Genomic DNA, 22,145 nt, shown 5'->3' with positions numbered 1-22,145 from the left:
TGCTTTTGGTTTCCAAACAAGAAAATAAGAATGGCACTCACCCAGCTTCTTCTTCTATCCCTTTATAGAGATTACATACAAACATAGACGTGGACTGTGAAACATATTGGCGCAGATTTACTTGCCCGGTCCGTTTGCGATCCAGCGGCGCGTTCTCTGCGGTGGATTCTTAGCTTTTTTGAAATGGATATGTGTTTCACTAAGAGCAAAAAATAATGTTTGCAAGTCTTCCTGCAAATTCGTCACAATATGGTATTAGCTGCACTACCAGTGCCAGCAAGCCCAGCCACAAGCAAATTAAAAGAAAAAAAAAACGCTATTGTAGGGCTGTTGGGTTCTTGTAGAATCACTCCTGCCTAACACTATTCTAATAGAACACCCTTACGCTATCCCTGACCAGCAGCGGCTCTATCTCTAATGGCATCATGGCAGAGAATGATACGAGCACAGCGAGCAGTGGCTAGAATACTCCAGGGTCACCTGATCAGGCCTGCCAACCACTGCTACCAACATATACGTGTACCACATGATGCTGGGTGTACTGCAGAGTCTCCTGGTTTTTGATTGGCTTTGTTTCTGGCCACCAAAAATCAAAACAACAAATTTTCTCGAGCTGGCGAAAAATTCGTCCGAGCAACGAATGTTCGCTCATCTTTAGATCCAACCATGGCCTCCCATGCTTCATTTCTGGCGGAATTCCCTTCCATGTTTGAGGAACCCGCACGAAGCGGCGCTGCTGAACCTGCGCCAAGGAGACTCTTCTTTTGGCGAGTATGCTATCAAGTTTCGCACCCTGGCCTCCGAACTCTACTGGAACGATGCGTCCTTGTCAGCTACCTTCAAGCAAGGACTGTCCCCTAAGGTGAAAGATGCACTGGCTGCCCGTGATCTGCTGGCTACTCTGAGTGATCTTATCACCCTGGCCACTCAGATAGACATGTGGTTCATAGTACATGATGGAGAATTGCACCATTAGCAACCTCAAGTCCGGCTTTCACGTTGGCCACGCTCCATCCGCACAGTGTGAAGAGGAGCCTATGCAAGTCAACAAGAGTTTGTCTCACCATTGAGGAAAATTCCAGATGTCTTCAGGAGAGACTTTTCCTGTACTAGCCCCAAACACTCCATTGCAGCTTCTCCTGTTGCTGCCTTGATACTGTACCACTAAAAAGACAAAGGAGGGGATGGGGGTACCAAACTTAATCTGGTACTACCACACTTTTCAGATCTCCCAGCTTAATGCATGGTAGCAGTAGACATCAGCCTCCAGTTGGCCAGAAATTGAATGGGCCTAGAAGGAGGTAAACCCCTTATACATATACAAAATATAGCATTGGAGATGACATCCAAAGATGTACGTTTATGTCCCTTAATGTCCGAATGGTCAAATTAGAAAAATTACTGCCTGTAAATAGGAACACTTAACAACAAACAACTTTATTGATTATATTGTTCGAATGGTCAAATTAGAAAAATGACTGCCTGTAAATAGGAACACTTAAATCGAATGGTCAAATTAGAAAAATGACTGCCTGTAAATAGGAACACTTAAATTGAATGGTCAAATTAGAAAAATTACTGCCTGTAAATAGGAACACTTTACAGGCAGTAATTTTTCTAATTTGACCAAACCCCTTATACATATGCTTTTGGCTCAAGAAAACATTACCCCCTTAAACCTCCCGAACCAGACCTGGGCACATTTCTCCTCCACACTCCATATACAAAAAGTGAGGGACAAAGCAATCACAGTTGTAGGTGATCTGGCAGTAGACGGAGAGGTTAAAAGCTCTGTAGACATTATAAAAGAATTTGACATCCCCCCCCCCCATAATGATCATCCAAATTGCACAATTAAGAGAGTTAGTGGCAACCCACAAGATGCAAAACACCACCATCTCAACTGATATGTCTTTATATCTTTTTGAAGAGAAGTTTAGGGGCTTTAGTAGCACAAGGGCAATCTATGTAGTAAAGCCTGCGGGGAAAGAGATCTCCAAAAGAGCACATATGATGAACTGGTAGAAATATCTAGGGGAATCCTTTATGGTTCTTCAATAGGAGGAAGCTCTTAAATGGTCTAATAAGGCCTCCAGATGTGCAAATTTGACTGAAGTTCAGTCCAAAGTTCTCAACCGATGGTATTATACCCCCTCCTTTCTAGTAAGAATTTTCCCAGGGTCATCAGACAGATGTTGGCAAAACAGGGGGAATAGAGGATCTCTGATATATAGAAAACATCCAGTTTGCTCACCAATCACCCAAGTGTCCTCCTACGAACAATCCATGTGGCGGAGCATGCTACCAAAATCCAATACAGCAAGAAAAAGTAGCGGTCTGCGGCACTCATGAAAACTACAAAGGTATTGTGCAAAAAAGCTTGTCCTTTATTTTCTCCGCAGGTGCATATTACATGGATAAAAACGCACAAGATTGACGCATTTCGACGCTACCTCTTCTTAATCATGATATCCCTGATCCACATTTTCTGAGAATGTCCGGTCCTGCAGTCTTTTTTGAGAGAAATCTTTGAAATCATTTCCTCAATGCTGGTAACAAATGTCCCCCTAGAACCAGCAGTAGCCATCCTGCTACTGAATATAAAGATTATGTTTTATGGAAAGCTCTGTATATTGTTTCAAAAAAGTTATGTAAAACACAGCATTGGTGAATGTGTAGTTGTAATGTTATCATAATGGCATTGTTGCTGAATAAAAATATATTTAAAAAAAAACATTTTGTTTTAATATGTTTCTGCACTTTGGTTAATATGTTACAATCACCAATTTTGCACAGTCACTCTCTGTGACTAGGTTTTGAGCTGAAATTTTCAAACTGCACTTTCCAAAATCCACTTATTAACCACCATATACATTGTCTGCTGCTGATGTGGCAGTTCAGTTTCCATTTGGCACAGGTCATTAAAATGAGCTTTGAGTTTTGATTGGTTACTATAGGCAATGTGGGTTATTTATAATTGGTTTTCCTGGGCTTTTAGCATGAAAAAGTCTCAAAGGTGGCATTGAGGTTTTTTGGAACTCTTCACTTCTAAAAAGTCTCATAGGACTATTTTCTTCTCTTTATTAATGTGGCATAAACATAGAACTACTGCTAGAGAGAGACACAGAGATAATGAGATAGACACAGAGAAAAGACACACAGATTGATAGATGGATATAGAGAGGGGAAGATATACAGATGGATGGATAGATTGAAAAAGGCTAACATAAAAAATGCCAAAATGCCAAAATGCTATCAAAATGAATAAAAGTTTGCCTTTTCTCATCGAAACACTCAGTGTGATGCCATTTCTTTAAATCTATTTGAGGAGTACCAAAAGTTCGTCCCTTTTGGTGTGTGCGCCCACCATTTTGTTTGTTGTTTTTGACAGTTGTGCAGCTTTCAAATTTTTTATTTGTACACAGATAGATATACAGATAGATAAAAACTGAGATAAATATAAAATATTAACACATTCTATAAGAGCAGTTATTTAATATCCAGGGCAATGCCGGAATTTACTGCTTGTGGCTTATAAATCTGTAAAAAATACTTACTCTTCCCCTTCAACAAGCAATAGACACACAAAATGTACTGCGTTATTTTACTTTACTACACCAAGTAGCTCACCATATTTGTTGTCTTTTATAGAACTAAAAAGCAAATGAAGAACAGGGAAAAAATGTAATAGCAGATAATATCACGTGGGTGGCGCATTCTGTCAACCAGCCAATAGTCAGTCATCCATCATTTGCCAGCCCACTGTATTTTATATGGATATGGTGCAATACATCCTGTATTTATGGCCATCATACAGCCACATGTAAAGAACAGAAAAGACCATACAGTTGTGTGCATGAGGCCTAAGTCTTAGCATGCAAATTATCATAAACACAACATTGCATTTCTTTCTCAACAGTTTTTGATTATTTTTCAAATGCAAGAGTATTGCAAATGAACGAACACATACTGACCTTGTATAATATTACTTTTGCTTATGGGCTGCAATGAATAACATACTCTCAGAGTAAGTAAGGGGAGTCTCAAATGTTTTCAACTGATTTTCAATAATAAACCCTTCTCCAGTGAGAGCCTTCCTAACAAAATCCTCATTGTATTTTAATACATTGAGTTTCTCTTCCCCAACTTTCATACGTGTTGAATTTAAAGCCCCAAATAACAGGAGGTGTCCTCCAGGTTTTAGAAGCCTTGAGAACTTCCTGAGATATCTTATGTAATTCTTCTCTTCTTTGCTGATAACATCCAGAAGACCAGCACTGATGACAGCATCTGCTGGAGGCAAGGTTATTGGCTCTGTCATATTTTCCTTCTCAAGGTCACATTTTAAAACGCTTTGAATTGATGATTTCCATTTTTCATCCTTATTATAAAAGTGGTCACTAAGGAAAATGGAAGCAAAGAATTTTCAGTAAATATGAAAGGATGGCAAAATGTTGAGTTACAAGATAACTAATATTTCACCTGTTTCCTTCTTCCTGTACATGAAGTTTTCCTGTGTCCACCAATGTTTTCATCTCCGTGACATCTCTGTCTTTGACCTTTAGAACTATGATTTCTTTAAAATACTTACTGGCTAAGTACAATTGATATACTATGGAACCAACACTGAGGTCAACCAAGAGACCTTCTTTACTACGACCTAAAACAGAAAGTTTAAGTTTTTGATAAAAAATATATCTTGGTGATGCCTGTTAAATGTATGGTGTGAAGGAATATATGATTATCAAAGGGCAAGTTTATTGCATTTTAATTACACAATAGGAAAATAAAAAGCAGAAACTTTTGAATGCTCCAATTATTATTTTCTATTATAAATGATTGTAACTCAGAATTCACCAGTCGTTGGGGTGGGGGGTGGGTTGGGAGCTGTAAAGGGAATACAAGTTAAAATGTATATTTATATTTATGTGTTAAAGATAAGTGTATTTTAGAAATGTATAAAGTTTTGTATTTGACAGAGGATGAACTATACATTTATTGTTATTATGTGTTGAATCATTAATAAAAATTATTTAAAAAAATAAATAAATAAATATATGATTGTAACTCATTCATTGCCGATTCTACCTCTACTACTCCCTTTTACGGACTTGGGTTCCCTCAGGGTGTATTTCATGGTAGCCAAAGGATTTAGTGGTGGCTTATAGGTCTGCCTATATGTACTATAATAAACAATATCAACAATAATTACAAAAATAATTCCCAAATTTTCCCGATTATAAAATTAAAAGAAACAAACACATATCAGGTATAGCCAAACTGCCTCTAGTTATACAATCATCAATTTATTTGTCCTATGCTGTAAACACTGTGACTGGAAAAAGTGACTGATAAGAAAAAAAAATACATATTTTCCCCAAAATGAAACTCATAAAACTTTCTAGTTACCCATCAAATAATAAAGAGAGTTTTTGGACAGAAGTGAAATACAAATATGGAAAAATTAAGCAACAGCCACGCCCCCTGATTTCCATTGCGTGCATGTCAGCGCCGATGCGCCACAATCAGATCGCGTGCGCCAAAATCCGGGGGCAATACAGGGAAAATCGGCGCAAATCGGAAATATTCTGGTAACACGTCGGGAAAACGCGAATCGGGCCCTTAGTAAATGACCTCCATTGTGTCACGGCTGCACTATTCCCGATGCAACACAAATTTCTGCACTGAGAGAGGTTTTCTGGTGCACAGTCGGACTGCGCAACTTATTTATCATGCAAAGTCCGACAGAAATGACACACCCTATGTTAAAGGTGCACAAAAAAAGTTGATGCATTCTGTTGGATCAGTGCAGGGAGACCAGATTCATGACCAATGTGCTACAGACAACCCCCTAGTCTGAGGAATATTGTGATCAGGAGCTCTCTACTATTTAACATACAAAAAGGAACTTACCCCTTCAATGTCAGAAGCTACAAAACCTGCTCTCTGATTTTGATCACAGACAAGATACAGATCCCAACACACAGCAGGAATATAACATCCTGGGGACATTTTTGTGTTCCACTTCTAATGTGGTCTACCTGATTGTGTGCACAAATTGTCCTGTGGGGGCCTTTATGTTGGAATAACAGGACAAAAACTTAAAGCATGGATAAGGTCTCATCGCCACACAATAAAACATGAGCAGACATTGCAGTCCTGGCCATAATGCAATGGATATAAAGGTTCTAGTACTAAAGGGCAATTTCTGGTCACAAAATGAGAGACAAATTTGGGAATATGAATTTATAACCCTCATAGATACCCTCCACACAGGACTCAATCTATCAAAGGGATTCATGACTCACTACTGCATCTAACAAATGTTATCCTGAGATTATGGGGTTATAAGAGACTCCAGAGTTATTAACTTTAAGGCAATAAAACATTCTCACTGCCTAAGTCATCTGATTAACCTCTTAGCACTTTTTTGCCATAATAGTACAGCGTGCTCACCCAGTGAGCCCTCTTCATACAGATGTTGGGTTTGCTGAATATTGCAGCAAAACATCCACTATTCTTACCCGGTAGAGAATGTTAACTCTTTGATTGCTGCTGGCGGCATTTAAAAGACGGCAGCGTGTGAGTGATTGGTGCTTCCTATGATGTCATTGATGCCAGTGGCACATTGTTTTCAATCATAATTAAAAGGGCATATACTGTAATACAGTAATATTGCAGTTTATTGTAGGAACGATCAGACTGTTTAGGGTTATAGTACTCTAGTGGGTCTAAAAAATTATTTAAAAAGAGAAAAACAAAATCTAAAAATTTAAATCACCCCCATTTTCCTGAACTGATATAAAACTAAATGAACAGTAAAAATTAAAAACAGGTTAGGTATTGCCAAGTCCCAAAATGACCGATCTATCAAAATATAAAAATGGTTATTCTCAGCGGTGAATACCATAATAGAAAATAGTGCCCAAATGTCTGAAACGCTACTTTTATACCATTTTACATGACATAAATTTACAATTTACTAAAAAGTGATCAAAAAGTTGCAGAGTCCTCAAAATGGTAGCAATGAAAACATCAGCTCATCTTGCAAAAAATTACGTCTTACACAATGCTGCACACCAAAAAATTTGTATGAGAAGATGGCGAAACAAAACTTTTTTTTGTGCACATTGTTTTCTGTTAAAGTGTATTAAAACACAATAAAACCTAAATAAATGTGGTATCACCGTGATCGTACCAAACCAAACAATAAAGTAGATGTATCATTTGGAGCTCACAGTGAAAGTCATAAAATCTACCACAAGGTAGTGACGCAAACAATTTTTTTCACCAAATTCATGGCATGGAACAAAAAATAATGAGAAGTAACATTTTTTTAATAGAAAGTAAATACTTCCGAAGCTCTATACATGGGCAAATTAAAAAGGTATAGATTTTTGAAGGTGGGAAGCAAAAATTGAATGAAAAAACGCTGCAACTGAAAGGGGTTACAGACCTCTTGTCTCAGATTCACCATTGCTATTTTTTTTTGTTTACATTTTTTTTTGCATAACCTCTCTCCTCATTGCATATAAAATATATGTTAGAATGCCTAAAGTTTGCTTGTAACATATTTCAGTTAGCCATTAAGGTGTTACAATTTCAACAAGGTTACTTTATTTGATGTATCAAAAGCAACAGGAATTTTTACTACTGGCTAACACGGTATAAAACCTTTTTTCTTGTGCAATTTTTTAGATGCCAAAGCGAATCTAATTTTTTTTTATTTACTTTGAATGAATTTTTCAAAAAAGAGGCTATCCAATACCGAGAATTCTGAAAATTTTAATAATTGTAACAAATCTTTGTGTTAAATAGGATTACGGGGAGGCAATTATTCACTCATTACTCATTCACTGTATCTCCTAAAGCCCTACATATAATACAATGATACCAAAGTGTCCCGACGATGTACGATGTACCAACATTTTTCAGTTATTTTTAATTTCCTTTCTTATCATTCCCAACATACTTTCCAATAATTCTGTATATAATAGTAGATTAGAGAAGAAAAGAGAAATCCTGAAGCCTATACAGGCGGTCCCCTACTTAAGGACACCCGACTTACAGACAACCCATAGTTACAGACGGACCCCTCTGCCCACTGTGACCTCTGGTGAAGCTCTCTGGATGCTTTACTATAGTCCCAGACTGCAATGATCAGCTGTAAGATGTCTGTAATGAAGCTTTATTGATAATTCTTGGTCCAATTACAGCAAAAATTTTGAAACTCCAATTGCCACTGGGGCAAAAGAAAAAAAATTGTCTAGAACTTCCATTATAAAATATACAGTTTCGACTTACATACAAATTCAACTTAAGAACAAACCTCCAGACCCTATCTTGTATGTAACCCGGGGACTGCCTGTACTTGATCTAAGCATACCCAAGAAAACTTTTTTTTTTCTATTTAATTGAAAAACACAAGAAATCTTTTCCAAAGACCATTTTGGGTTTACCTGAAAAATTGTCCTCCAGATGTTTTGTGAAATCAAAGTCTTTCAGTTGAAAGGGCTCTTCCATACTGGAATCCATCATCTAATCTTGTGTTTTAGACAAGGCAACTTGTGGCTTATGGAAAGTCTTCATATAAATAGCCGGATGAATGCAAATTATATCACATGAGTTATTTATGAATCAAAAATGTGAACACAAGTAAATAAGCCTCAAGCTAATCTGCTAAGGGTTTGTTTTTGTTAATGGCTTAACCCCTTAATGACTTGGCCCTTTTTCATTTTGGCATTTCCATTTTTCACTCCCCAATTCCAAAAATCCATAACTTTATTATTTTTTCATTCAAAGAGCTGTGTGAGGGCTTTTTATGCATAACAAATTGTACTTCATAGTGATGTTATTTAATATTCCATTTTTGCTATCTTCTGGGGACTTTAGTTGACATTTTCAATGGTAGCGCCCTTGATGAATTCACAGAGGGTGAAGATCAAATCTGCAATGATGACGCCCATGCACTGCTGGGATTTAAATGGCTCTGGCAGCTTTGTCAGAGGCATTTATATGGTTAACACCCATGATTAGTGTCAGCACTAACCACAGTTGTTACTGGTGGGTGTTTGCTGCAATATACAGCAAATGCCCATCTTGTATGAATCAATTTTTATTGAATTTTGTATATTTTTCAAAATGGAAAAAAGTGTCATTTTGACTTTGGGTATTATTTTCCGTTTTGTGGTTAAATACTGGGAAAAATGTTAATATGTTATGCATTTTACAGTCTATTTATATTTATATCAGTTCTAGGGAAAGGGGGGTGATTTAAAGTTTTATTTTTTTAATTAAATGTTTTAAAACTTTTTTTATTTATTTTTACTATTTTTCATAGATCCTAGAGTACTTTAACCCACATCATTTATTAAAATGTGCAAATCGGGGGCGGAGCCAGCCAAGATGGCGAACGGACGTGACTGATCTGAGCTCCGTGCAGGGCCGCCGCAAAAGGAACATCCACAGCGCGATCTATGGGGAGATCAGGGGCCAATAGAGCATCCAAGAGGCTCCAAAGCAGATCGGTGTCTGCTACACCGATAAAAACGTACTTTAAGCCGCGCCAGCAACGATCTCTGTCTCCGGATCCTGCCCGCTCCAGAGGGGACCCGCCGCCATCTTCCCCACGTGCGACGCAGCGCTCGAATCAGCAGCACACCGGACAGCCTTCACGGAGGGGGAAGGAGAATAGAGGTGGAAGCCCACACGCTGAGCCCTCACCTGCCACCTCACAGGTACAGCCGCAGCTCCGGTTGCCTACACCAGAGAAGGCGGGTGCTGCTGCTCCCCTTGCTCTTTCACCTGCACTGGGGAAGGAAAAAGAGCTGGGAGCGCGTCCCCGCACTGTGCACACTGCATCCCCGGGGTTCCCAACACAGAGCTCCCTGAGGACCATGCCAGCACCATCGGCAGGTCCCAAGACACAGCCTGGCACCATACATAGCCCTCATAGGGGCAAAGGAGAGGAGAACCACTCTCTCAACGCTGAGGCACGCTCATTTTCCCCCAACAGCCTCATCCCCCAGCAACGGATAGAGGAAAGACACCATATAATGCAACCTATGGCTGTGCTGCAAACTAATATGTCTTCAGATCTCCCGCCACCAGAGGAAGCGGCATTAACCCTTAGAGGTCATCCTGAATTACAAGCCCTTCTAGCCCTTCTCCCTTCTAAGAAGGATATGGACAATCTAGCATGTGAACTCAAGGGAGCTTGGGACAGGGATCTGCAAGTGGTGAGAGAAGAAGTGAATACACTTCAGGAAAGTGTGTCAGCTCTTGAAACGTTTAAAGCTGAGATGACTTCTACTGTTAATGTATTACAAGAGCAACTAGATTCTCAAGCTGCACAACAACGCCACCTAGTGGTACACATGGATGATATTGAAAAATAGAAATCGCCGCAACAATATTAGGGTCCGGGGCCTCCCTGAAGCCACGCATCAACCTGACCTGGCAGCAACGCTCACAGGTATATTCAATATGCTTCTTGAACGGCCGGTAGATACCCCTATAGAAATGGATCGAGCACATAGGGCGCTGAGAGCTAGAAGCGCTGACCCCACTAGACCAAGAGATGTGATATGCAGGATACATTTCTATGGCATCAAAGAGCAGATAATGCAAAGAGCAAGGGCCAAGGGGGAACTGGACTTTGATGGCGCCAAAATCAGCTTGTTTCCAGACCTTTCCAGACGCACACTACGACAGCGAGCAATACTAAGACCCCTACTCTCACAACTACAAGAGAAGGGCATCTCATACAGATGGGGCTTCCCCTTCGCCCTCTACGCCCGTTCGGGAGATACGCAATCTACGCTAACACACGTGGAGGATCTGCCGGGATTTTTGAGAGATTTGAAGATTCCACCCATGACGCTCCCAGACTGGGAGGCTCCGAATCTAGCAGCGTTAAGGCTCAACCCTGAACCCACCTCATGGAGCAGCACTCGAGAGCAGCTTGAAACCTCACCGAGGCCTCGCAGACAGCAGAGGCGAAGGCGCCGTTCTTTTGCAGACTCCCAAGAAGACTGAATTTACATGAAGTGATCATCAGGACTGGTGAGATAAATGTTTTTTGTAGGGAGCGGAACATTTGTGATATTGAGAATATTACGCTGCTTTCAAGGTTGTTTCTGTGTCTCTATCTGCTTACAACTTTTCCCCTGAGATTGTATTTTATCTTTAGGTTTTGTTTAATATGTTCCTTTATGACTTGTACATTTATCTGAATATATGGGCCCACAGTCACGATGTGCTCATCAGATAGTTAACTAACACATACATATAGACTATTCGATACGGTCATTCGAGTGACACTTACCCTATTGAGCTGTCACTCTCCCCCAATAGGTGAAACCTAGGTATAGCACCCAGGTTTATCAGTGCTAGCTGCACACAATACACATTTAACCAGTTTAAACAGTTGCTATCCACTGGATAGCTGTTCGTGTTCATTACATAAGTAGAAGAAACCGATTATAGTTTAGGGAACCCTTTCCCCCTCCTTCCCTTTGTATTGTCCCTTGATCCCCCCAAAGGCTACTACACAAAGAGAACTCGGCTGTAGATCTAGTCCGATGATGGCTACTCCTCTAAAGATATGTTCTTTTAATGCCAAAGGACTCAATATCCCTGAGAAAAGGTCCCGGGTCCTATACAATTTCCATAAACAAAGAGCCCAAATACTCTGCATACAGGAAACTCATTTTAGCTCGGACCAGACCCCCACCTGTAAAAATCGATACTACCCACAATCATATCATTGCACAAATCCTCATGGGAAATCAAGAGGCGTATCGATATTTATTCACAAATCTGTACAGTGCAAGGTTTTTGAGACTAAATTAGACTCAGAGGCCAGATTCCTATTCCTAAAATGCGAAATGCTGGGTACTTCCTACACAATAGCGAATGTATATGCCCCAAACTCTGAACAAACTCCATTCATGGTTAAGGTTTTGGATGAACTTTGCACATTCGCTAGAGGTTCATTGATCATGTGCGGAGATCTGAACATAGCACTGAATCCTCTAATAGATACTTCTCTAGGGAAGTCAGGAATTTCGTACAACAAATTAAACAAGATCAAAAAAGCCCTACATGCCTTACAACTCTGTGATGTGTGGAGAATTAATCATCCCACAGACAGGGATTACACTTTTCTCTCACTAGTACACAATACATATAGCCGGATAGACTATATTTTTGTCCAGCACCATCTCCTCTCACAAGTACAGGGTTCCGAAATAGGGTCAATATACCTATCCGATCATGCCCCCATCTCTTGTACATTAGGGATAGCACAACAACAAAGCCGCCCATTTAGTTGGAGACTGAATGAATCTCTACTGACAGACGGACTATGCCTAGCAGACCTCAAAAAAAAGATACTGGACTTTAACGCGGATCAGAGACATATCTTTTCATCCGAAGCCCTTAAATGGGAAGCACTGAAATGTGAGCTTAGAGGGGTTCTCATAAGGCATGGAGCACGGTTAAAAAGGGAAAAGGGATTCAAAATCGCTACCTTGCTATCCGAGCTCCAGACGCTGGAGGCGCAACATAAAAGGACCCTATTGGAGACAACCCTAAGAGAGCTTACTGCCAAGAGGCAAGAGCTAAACGCTCTACTAGAAGCAGGCCAGAGGAGGCTTAAACACCTATACTCCCGATCACTATATGAATGGGGTAATAAACCGGGCAGAGCCCTAGCAAGAGCCCTCCGCGATGCCAGAGTATCTACATATATCCCATCTATTAAGTCACAAAATGGCAGACATCTGCACAAAACAGAAGAAATAGCCGAGGCGTTCACAGACTATTACAGATCACTATACAACCTTCCACAGCCCTCAACTGTGTTTAAACCGCCCCAACCCCCCCTCACCCTCTCACAATATGTGAAAAAGACAGCCTTACCCACAATTACAGGCGAGGAAAGAGACAGACTAGAACTACCATTTTCCCACGAAGAACTCAAACAAGTCATCAAGCTCTTGCCGTCCGGCAAAAGCCCTGGACCTGACGGGTACACGGCTGCGTTTTTTAAAACTCTAACAGAAGAGCTTTCCAATAATATGCTAGAGGCTTTTAACTCCATATCTGACAAAAATCCGTTCCCTCCCTCCTTTTTGTATGCTCACATAACAGTGATCCCTAAAGATGGGAAGGACCCCCAACTCTGCCCTAGTTATAGACCAATCTCACTAATTAATGTTGATGCCAAAATTTATGCCAAATTGTTATCCTGCAGACTGGCTCGTCTTATGGGGTCCCTAGTCCACCCTGATCAGGTAGGATTTATCCCGACAAGGGAGGCAAGAGACAACACCTTGAAGTCCTTCTCCTTGCTACACCATGCGAAATCTACCTCTACACCAATGCTACTGCTCTCGCTAGACGCTGAAAAGGCGTTCGACAGGGTGGACTGGGGATTCCTAGAGGCGACCCTAACACAAACAGGAATGGGGCCAACTACACTAGCACGTATCAAGGCATTATATGACAATCCTCATGCACAAATTAGGATAAATGGGGCTCTCTCTCCTACCTTCACTATTGGTAACGGCACCAGGCAGGGCTGCCCTTTATCCCCCCTACTATATGCGTTAGTAATGGAACATTTGTTGACAGCAATTCGGGCAAACGAAGCCATTACAGGAATTACTGTAGGAGAACGACAGTATAAATGCTCTGCATTTGCAGATGACGTTTTACTATATATAACCAAACCTGAAGTATCTCTTCCGCATCTGATAGAGACTCTTAATGACTTTGGCTTTTACAGCAATCATAAAGTAAACGTCACTAAAAGTGTCGCTATGGGGATAGATCTTCCCGCTACCACGGTCCAAACACTGAAAAAAGACTACCCCTTCGTGTGGTCCAACGAACACATTGTATATTTAGGTATTAAGATCCCAGCAGATCTGGACAAGACCTTTACCCATAACTACGGGCATTTCTTGCAAAAACTCCAAAATGACCTGAAAAAATGGGCTACGGCACAGTTGACATGGATGGGGAGACTAAGTTGTATTAAGATGACAGTTCTCCCCCGGCTCCTTTATCTATTCCAAACAATACCGTTGACTTTACCAGGGCAGTTCTTTGGGAAGCTACAAAAAATTCTAAATCAATTTCTATGGGCATCCTCACCTCCCAGAATTTCGAGACTGACTCTTATACGACGGAAATTACAGGGTGGCTTAGGGCTACCTGACTTCAAGGGGTACTATACTGCAGCAATGATGGCACGTGTACTAGACTGGTTCCACGCCGGTAAAGGGAAACTGTGGGTGACGCTTGAAAACACCCTATCCCCCGCACCACTAACCATCCTACCCTGGACACCCACTTATGTACACCAAACTTTCCACCTGACTAAAATACCATATGTGGCCACTCAGGTTCTTAAATTAATTAAAAGAATGGGAGAACCCATGAGACTACTTTCCTCTGACGGACCTCTGACACCAGTAAGCGACAACCCTGACTTCCCCCCAGGATGTCACAGCCACTTTCTAGCGCCCATGCGAAAAAACCAAACCTTAACCTTCTCAACGCTACTAAAGGACAAGGGGCTTGCTCCAATTGAAGAAATACTTGAAGACCAACATTGCACAAATAGAGTGAGGTGGGAGTACACTCAATTAAGGCACTTCTATAATACCAACAAGGACACTCTAAATTTACACAGACCTCTAACACCATTTGAACAGCTATGTGTATCCCAGAATCCGATTCCCCATTCAGTTTCTGCCATATACGGCCTACTCCTTGATAAGTGGGCATTGACCGATTTACCATATGTCAAAATATGGGAACAGGAACTGGGGAAGTCCTTCTCAGATGAGGAATGGGCTAAATCAATCGAGCTATGCCATAAACTCTCTATATCAGGCAGGGCTCAGGAATCTAATTTTAAGATATTATCAAGGTGGTATTGGACCCCTAAAAAGCTGAGCAAAATATACCCCTCATGCTCAGATGAGTGTTGCCGGTGTAAACAAACACAAGGGACCATGACACACATTTGGTGGGGATGCCCTCTATTGACGCCTCATTGGAACAGAGCCGTAAATCTGATATCAAAACTGACAGGTGTCAAATTACATAACGATCCTTCCACCCTTCTGCTAAACATCATTCCAACCTCGATACAAAAAGCTAAAAAATCTCTCCTGGGTTTTATACTGATAGCTGCTAGAATGCTAATACCGCGTCTGTGGAAATCTACTAGAGTACCATCAGGCTCTGATCTCCTCTCAGAAATTGAGGCAATACACAGAATGGAAGAGCTCACAGCGGATGCCCACCATACCACTGAACAACACATAAAGACATGGAGCCCATGGTTGGATTTTAGGAGCTCCCCAGACTTTCTCTTGTTCTAATGAACATGGGGGTATACGCATACGTGCATTTTCAGAATAAAGATGTTTCTGCAGATCCTAAACCCCGTTCTTTCCTCCCCATAACTTCCCTCCCCCCCTCCTTAGGTTGAACCTGTTACACATAGCGATGGGAGACACCTCCCAATAGTTGAAGGGGTAACCTGAATACACAGGCTAATCCGGATACGAGATGTAAAGAGATATGGTGATAACTATACAAAAAGTGGCTACAAGCTATAAAGTACCGGACGACAACACCCAAATAGAAATCCCCTAGAGTATTTTTGAAACAATGATGCTCTTCTATAGCAATATATCTATCTTTTGAATGGAGCAAACCTATGTTTTGTAAGTCATTGTATCACGCCTTTCATGTTTTCATGCCTGCGTGCATGAGATGTTATATGTACGATATATTGTGCTTTACATGACTGGACTTTGTAAACTTGTATTATATGTTTCTCAATAAACTTGAATGATAAAAAAAAAAAATGTGCAAATCACACATTGCAATACATGGGTTAAAACAAGACAGCTGCAGGTGTTTGTAAGCAACCGATTGCCACCCCTTATGACTTCACAGAGGGTGACCATCAAATCCAATATGACGGCACCCATGCACAGCTGGAATTTAAATGGCTCTAGCAGATTTGTCGGAGACATTTATATGGTTAACACTCGTGATCAGTGCCACCACCAACCGCAGAGGTTACTGGTGGTTGTTTGCTCCAATATACAGCAAACGCCCATCTTGCACGGAGAGGGCTCAGCCCCTGAGCTCTCTCCATACAGCCAAAACCGACAAGTGAGCTCCCTCTGTCATCTCTCAGCACCATGGTGCAGCAGCAATTGTGGGGTGCCAAAGACTTCAGAGGCAGGCAGAGGTCATATGAGGGACCCGTTTCTATTAAGCCATGCCAAAGCATGTATAACCCTGACTGAGTTGTGGTTACCCTCTCTTTCTGACATAAAGCCTCTTTTGTCCTTTGTTGATAAGGGAAGGAAGTTATTTATTACGGTTTTTGGATAGAAGTTTGTCCTATATTTTTAAATCCACATTTAAGAGTGAGGTTGGGCTATAACTATTACATTGGGTCGGGTCTTTGCCTGCAAGTAATTAGCTGCACCAGCTCCACACTAGCTGGCAAGTAGGCAATTTGGACCAGGGCTTTTGTTTTGGGGTAAGGAAGGTAGGATTTAAGTACTTTGTGGATTATGGGTTGCAAAAGATCTTTATAGATCCCTGATGGGAGAAAACTGTTATATTTGTGTTAGGTGCTAGAGAGGGGTCTGTCAGCTTATATAGAGACTCTTAGAAATTTCTAAATTCTGCTGCAAGTATGTAGGACATACGTGAATATTTCAATGGTTTGCAAAAACATCTCTCTTTAAAGCATTATTAACCCCTTCGCGCACCAGGACGTACTATAACGTACTATCATGGGCTGAGCTCTTTCCATAAACAGCATGTGTCGGCTGTATAATATAGCTGACACCCGCCTGTTACTGCTGTGGTTGGCGCTGGCACCAATTGCGCCAGTTAACCTGTTAAGTGCTGTGGTCAAACCCGACCGTGGCACCTAACTTAACATTCCATGGGCGCCGTCATCTTGGATCACAATCTTGATCGTGACATCGTCAGAGGGCAGCGATCGGTTGCCATGGCAATTTACAGTCTCATTGAGACTTGTAGGCTCGCCATGCGTAATGATCTCTAATAGCCAACAAATGGCAGGCTATTAGAGGTCATTAGTAAAATTGCTATATACTGCAATACAGTATATAGTATTAGCAATCAGACCCTGCATGTTTAAAGTACCCTTGAGGTTCACAACCGCCCCCGGTGTGTATTCACATCGGGGGTCGGGTCCCCGTGCATGGAGAGGGCACAGGGCTCTCCATAGCCGGTAAGTCTTTGCTGTATATTGCAGCAAAGACTTACCGGTAACACCTGCGATCGGTGCGCATGGGCGCCGCCATCTTTCCGAGGATCGCCGCTCCCCGTGACATCATCGGGGAGTGGCGATCAATCACAATGACCACCACGGGTCTTTGGAAGACTGTCTCTGTTTAACCCATTCATTGCAATGTGCTACCAGCACATTGTAATGAATGAGGAGGAAAATACTGTAGTATGGCAGTATATGGTAAGATCGATCAGATAAAAAATCCTAAAAATTCAGATCACCCCCCTTTCCTTAGAACTGATATAAATATAAATAAGCAGTAAAAATCATAAACACATTAGGTATCGACTCATCCGAAAATGCCTGATATATCAAAATATAATAACGGATTTTCACTGCATTTAACCCCGTAACAGAAAATAGCGCCCAAAGTAATTTTGAAAAATTTAAAAAATCTATAAAAAGTGATCAAAGGGTTGTACAGTCCTAAAAATTATCTAATTGAAAACAACATCAAAAGTTGCAAAAAATGGCACCACCCACAGCTCTGTACAATGAAGTATGAAAAAGTTATTAGCGCTAGAAGATGGCAAAATCATTAAAATAAAATTTGTACAGGAGGTTTTCATTTTTGTAAAGGTATGAAAATATTATAAAACCTATACAAATTTGGTATCCCTGTAATCGTATTTACCAAAGGAATGAAGTAGACATATCATTTGGGGCGCACAGTGAAAGCCATAAAATCCAAGCCCAAAAGAAAAGGTCACAAATGTGTTTTTTCAACATTTTCACTGCATTTGGAATTTTCTTTCCTGCTTCCTAGTACATGGCATGGAATATTCAATACTATCACTATAAAGTGCAATTTTTTACACTGAAAATAGCTCCTCACAGAGCTCTTTACGTGTAAAGATAAAGTTATAGATTTTTGAAGGTGGGGAGTGAAAAGTGAAAAAGCAAGAAAGGGCCTGGTCCTTAACCGATTAAATCATCCCCCTTTCCCTAGATCACAAATAAAAATAAATAAACAGTAAAATTCATAAACATGATTAAAAATATTGTTCCCGATCATGAACACTGAACAGAAAATAGTGCCCAAATGTCCGGATCCCCCCCTTTTCCCTATTTTTACATTCATGAATATTTTAATAAATATGTTGAGTCATATAGGTCCCAAATTGATATAAGTTAATACACCACCATATACTACAAAAAATGACGCCTTACATAGGTCTGTACACCAAAGCGTGAAAAAGTTATTGGCCTCAGAATTTGGCAAAATGGAAAATATTTTTTATGTACAAAAAATTTTCATTTTTAAAAATCTATTAAAACCTAATAAAACCGATATCAATTTGTTATCTCTGTGATCGTAGTGACCAAAATAATAAAGAGAGTGTCATTTGGATTGCAGAATAAAACCCATAAAATAAAGCCCACAAGAAAACGCCAGAAATGTGTTTTTTGTCAATTTCACTGCACTTGGATTTTCTCCAGCTTTCCAGTATATTGCATTGAATATTACATGCCACCACGAAAAAGTACCATTTGTCCCGCAGATAACAAGCACTCAAACATCTCTGTAAACAAAAACAAATAAAAAAGTTATTACTTCAGAAATGAGGGGAGTCAAAAACAGAAACACAAAATCAAAAGAGTCCTCTAAGGGTTAAGGTAAATCTGAAGATAGTCTAGGATTTAAGATATTAATGGGAACCTATCTTTCCATAACCCTATAACAATTTCTAACCTATTTTTATAATCAGATTATGTAAGATAAAGAAATGGACGGCACTCACTGATCTCTATGTATCACATAGAGGCCGGAAGAAGAGCCGAGTGGCGTGAAACGGCTGTTGCCTCTTACAGGCGTTCTGCTTGCACCTCCCTCCCGTATATGTACACTCTGTGGTTATGTCTTCATTTGAATCAAGAAGGAACACTTGAAGTTACTGAAGATCGGTGAGTGCCGTCCATTTCTTTATCTTACATCATCTGACTACTACAACTACTATATATCTGAGGACTGGAGCACCACCTAAGACAGTACTGTGATCTCCACATGCAGTCCTCCGCTTAATATAAGAAAAGAAGTATATGCCTGGATTAGACACTAGGTGGTGCCGTTGTTTAGTACTTTTCTGGATAGGCTACTGGGGTGTGGATGAGCCTCTATGGGGAGCGGGAGTGAAGGCTATTCCATGCTACTCCACAGTAGCCTCTATGATCCCACCCTACCTGTGCATGACCAAGTTAAATCTGGTGTTCCATTGCCAGAGCTTAGGCTTCAATGCCAGGCTATAAAACTATAGATTTGGTTAAAAACTGTTATAGGGTAATGGAAGTATAGTTTAAGATGTTAATGGAAACCTACCATCAGATCTACCTTAATAGGCAGATTCCTTATGGCATGTTTCCTTTAAAGAGAGAAGTACTTTCTGTTTTTGTAAAGCTTTGGAATATTTAGTGGTGCTTTCTAAGGAATTCATTTGTGTTTTTTAGTGTTTTTAGCGTTTCTTCTCTACAACTTTTAACATAGACTCCTACTGCCATCAATTCACCTCTAATTGTGTGATTCCTAGTTCAAAGTGTGTGAGGTGTCAGAAGATGCGTTTTGTGTAATGCCTCTTTAGTAAATTTTCATATTAGGGCCATTCAAAATTATAAAAGATTTGGGGAACTAAAGGATTGGCCCTAAAAAGGGCTATCCTACTATAGATTATAGGATCCTGCCACCGGATGTACTTTAATAGTTAGATCCGTGGTGGTAGGTTTTCTTTAAGCACCATTGTAAGAACTTTTTCGGGAGTTCTGCTAGTAGAAGTCTGAATATTACTGGGGTGTGGTCTGTTATTGTTGGTGGACCTATGGTTACTGACTAGAGATGAGCAATTATACTCGTCCGAGCTTGATGCTCGTTCGAGTATTAAGGTACTCGAAACGGCTCGTTGCTTGGACGAGTATTTCCCCTGCTCGAGATCGAGCATTTAATTTAAAAAACACAGTGAAGAACAATGAAGAATAGAATAAAAACAGTGAACACAGGATTATTTAAGTGAAAAACACAGTGAGGAATAGATTACAGATGTTCGGCACATCTGCTTACTTGTCAGAAGATACGCGCGAAACGGTGCGAACAAAATAGTACGTGAAGAACAATATATATGTGTGAAGAACACATTGAAGAACGCGGTGAGCAGCAAAGAGACATCAGGGAGCAGCACAGAGACATCGGGGAGCAGCACAGAGACATCGGGGAGCAGCACAGAGACATCGGGGAGCAGCACAGAGACATCGCGGAGCAGCACAGAGACATCGTGGAGCAGCACAGAGACATCGGGGAACAGCACAGAGACATAAGGGAGGACAGAGGCATCAGGAACATAGACATCGGGGAGGAAGACAGAGACATCGGGGAGGGCAGAGACATCGGGGAGTAGCACAGAGAGATCGGGGAACAGGACAGAGACATAGGGAAGGGCAGAGAAATCGGAAAGGGCAGAGAGATCGGGGAGACTTCAATGGAAGAAGAGGAGCGGATCCCGGGACAGCGTATCTCCCGACAAGTAAGCAGATTTGCCGAACATCTGCAATCTATTCTTCACTGTGTTTTTCACTGCGTTTTTCACTTAAATGATCCTGTGTTCACTGTTTTTATTCTATTCTTCACTGTTCTTCACATCTGCTAACTTGTAGGGAGATAATATACGCGTGGAACAGTGAAGAATAGATTGCAGATGTTTTCATACATCTGCTAACTTATCAGAAGACATTCTTTTTCAATTAAATAACACATTTTATTCCCGAACCATGGTCCCTTTGGAAAATGCTCGAGTCTCCCATTGACTTCAATGGGGCTCGTTATTCTAGACGAGCACTCGAGCATCAGGAAAAGTTTGTCTCGAATAACGAGCACTCGAGCATTTTAGTGCTCGCTCATCTCTATTAATGGCCCATCCCATTTATCTAAATTCTTGGCCAACCCCTTCACTCTAGATTGACAGGAATCCAATGTCCTCAAAACCAGTTCCACAGGTCATACTTCCAGCCCTCAATTTACAGAATATCCAGTTCTTTATCAGAAAACGTCCTTTGAGGAAAGAAACAAATCATAAAAGGAATAAAGTTTCCACCAGCGTGAAGCAGACTGGAAGAGTAGAACTCTTATCTGTGTCTCGCTATCGGTAGTCAAATTTCACTTTTCTTGAGAGCTCTTACAATCGTAAAACCGGTCCGGCCACATTGTGAATTTACATAGACTTGGAGAAAGTCCAAGATTTACAGTCGTGTGAAAGTAAGTGCACCTAATATAAAAGGTTACCGTAAGAAATCGCCATGTGTGCTGACAATATGATATGTGATGTGTACACAGTGAAAAACTGTGAAAAACAATCCTTTTGCCGGTCACCACTAACTAGATTCCAGTTCTTGGAGCTCAATGTTTATGGACTATCGTTATAATGTGCCATGAATATGCCATTACCAAGGGTCGGGATGCGGACAACCTGGTCAGTCATCTACTTGATGGGTCCCTGGCACTCCAGTGGTGCAACCTCTTCATTCTTAGCATAGGTCTACCTACTTACACCTTACATAGAACAAGCTAGCCCCATGCTGACTGTCCTGAATTTGACTGAAAATGCCTTGTCTATAAGAAACAGACATGACAAATTTGGGCAATACCTTTTTATAGGGGTGGGGCTTCTTAAGCCCCACCTAAAAGTGGGCAGTCCAGTCTAAATTAGCAGCAGAATCAGATCTTCAGAGGCGGGTTAAAGCCTTTCCAGGGGGTGGGGCTTACAGGTGCTCTGCTAGTAGCTTTCTGGGAATGGAT

The 22,145-nt window shown here is 40.8% G+C and overlaps 1 protein-coding gene across 1 annotated transcript; it reads right to left on the bottom strand.

The window, feature by feature from the left end:
• Positions 1–3,475: 3,475 nt before the first annotated feature.
• On the bottom strand, positions 3,476–18,963 carry LOC140065750 (nicotinamide N-methyltransferase-like). Its single transcript, XM_072113323.1, has 4 exons — positions 18,752–18,963; positions 8,460–8,583; positions 4,483–4,660; positions 3,476–4,400 (listed from the first exon to the last, which is right to left on the bottom strand). Exons 2-4 carry the CDS (start codon positions 8,536–8,538, stop codon positions 3,986–3,988), a joined length of 672 nt encoding a protein of 223 aa, XP_071969424.1. The 5' UTR covers positions 8,539–8,583; positions 18,752–18,963; the 3' UTR covers positions 3,476–3,985.
• Positions 18,964–22,145: the final 3,182 nt, after the last annotated feature.

This window comes from Engystomops pustulosus, chromosome 6 (genome assembly GCF_040894005.1).
Source record: "Engystomops pustulosus chromosome 6, aEngPut4.maternal, whole genome shotgun sequence".
In the NCBI taxonomy this organism is placed as follows: domain Eukaryota; kingdom Metazoa; phylum Chordata; class Amphibia; order Anura; family Leptodactylidae; genus Engystomops; species Engystomops pustulosus.
Note: the sequence above shows the minus strand (reverse complement) of the source record. Positions and strands in the feature narration are given on the sequence as shown.

What these genes read in the sequence shown, in the direction of transcription:
- LOC140065750 (XM_072113323.1), bottom strand. Translation starts at nt 8,538, where the DNA reads ATGATGGATTCCAGTATGGAAGAGCCCTTTCAACTGAAAGACTTTGAT. An exon ending in TCTGGAGGACAATTTTTCAG is followed by an intron (nt 4,661 to 8,459) that starts GTAAACCCAAAA and finishes TTTCTGTTTTAG; the next exon opens with GTCGTAGTAAAGAAGGTCTC. An exon ending in GTACAGGAAGAAGGAAACAG is followed by an intron (nt 4,401 to 4,482) that starts GTGAAATATTAG and finishes CATTTTCCTTAG; the next exon opens with TGACCACTTTTATAATAAGG.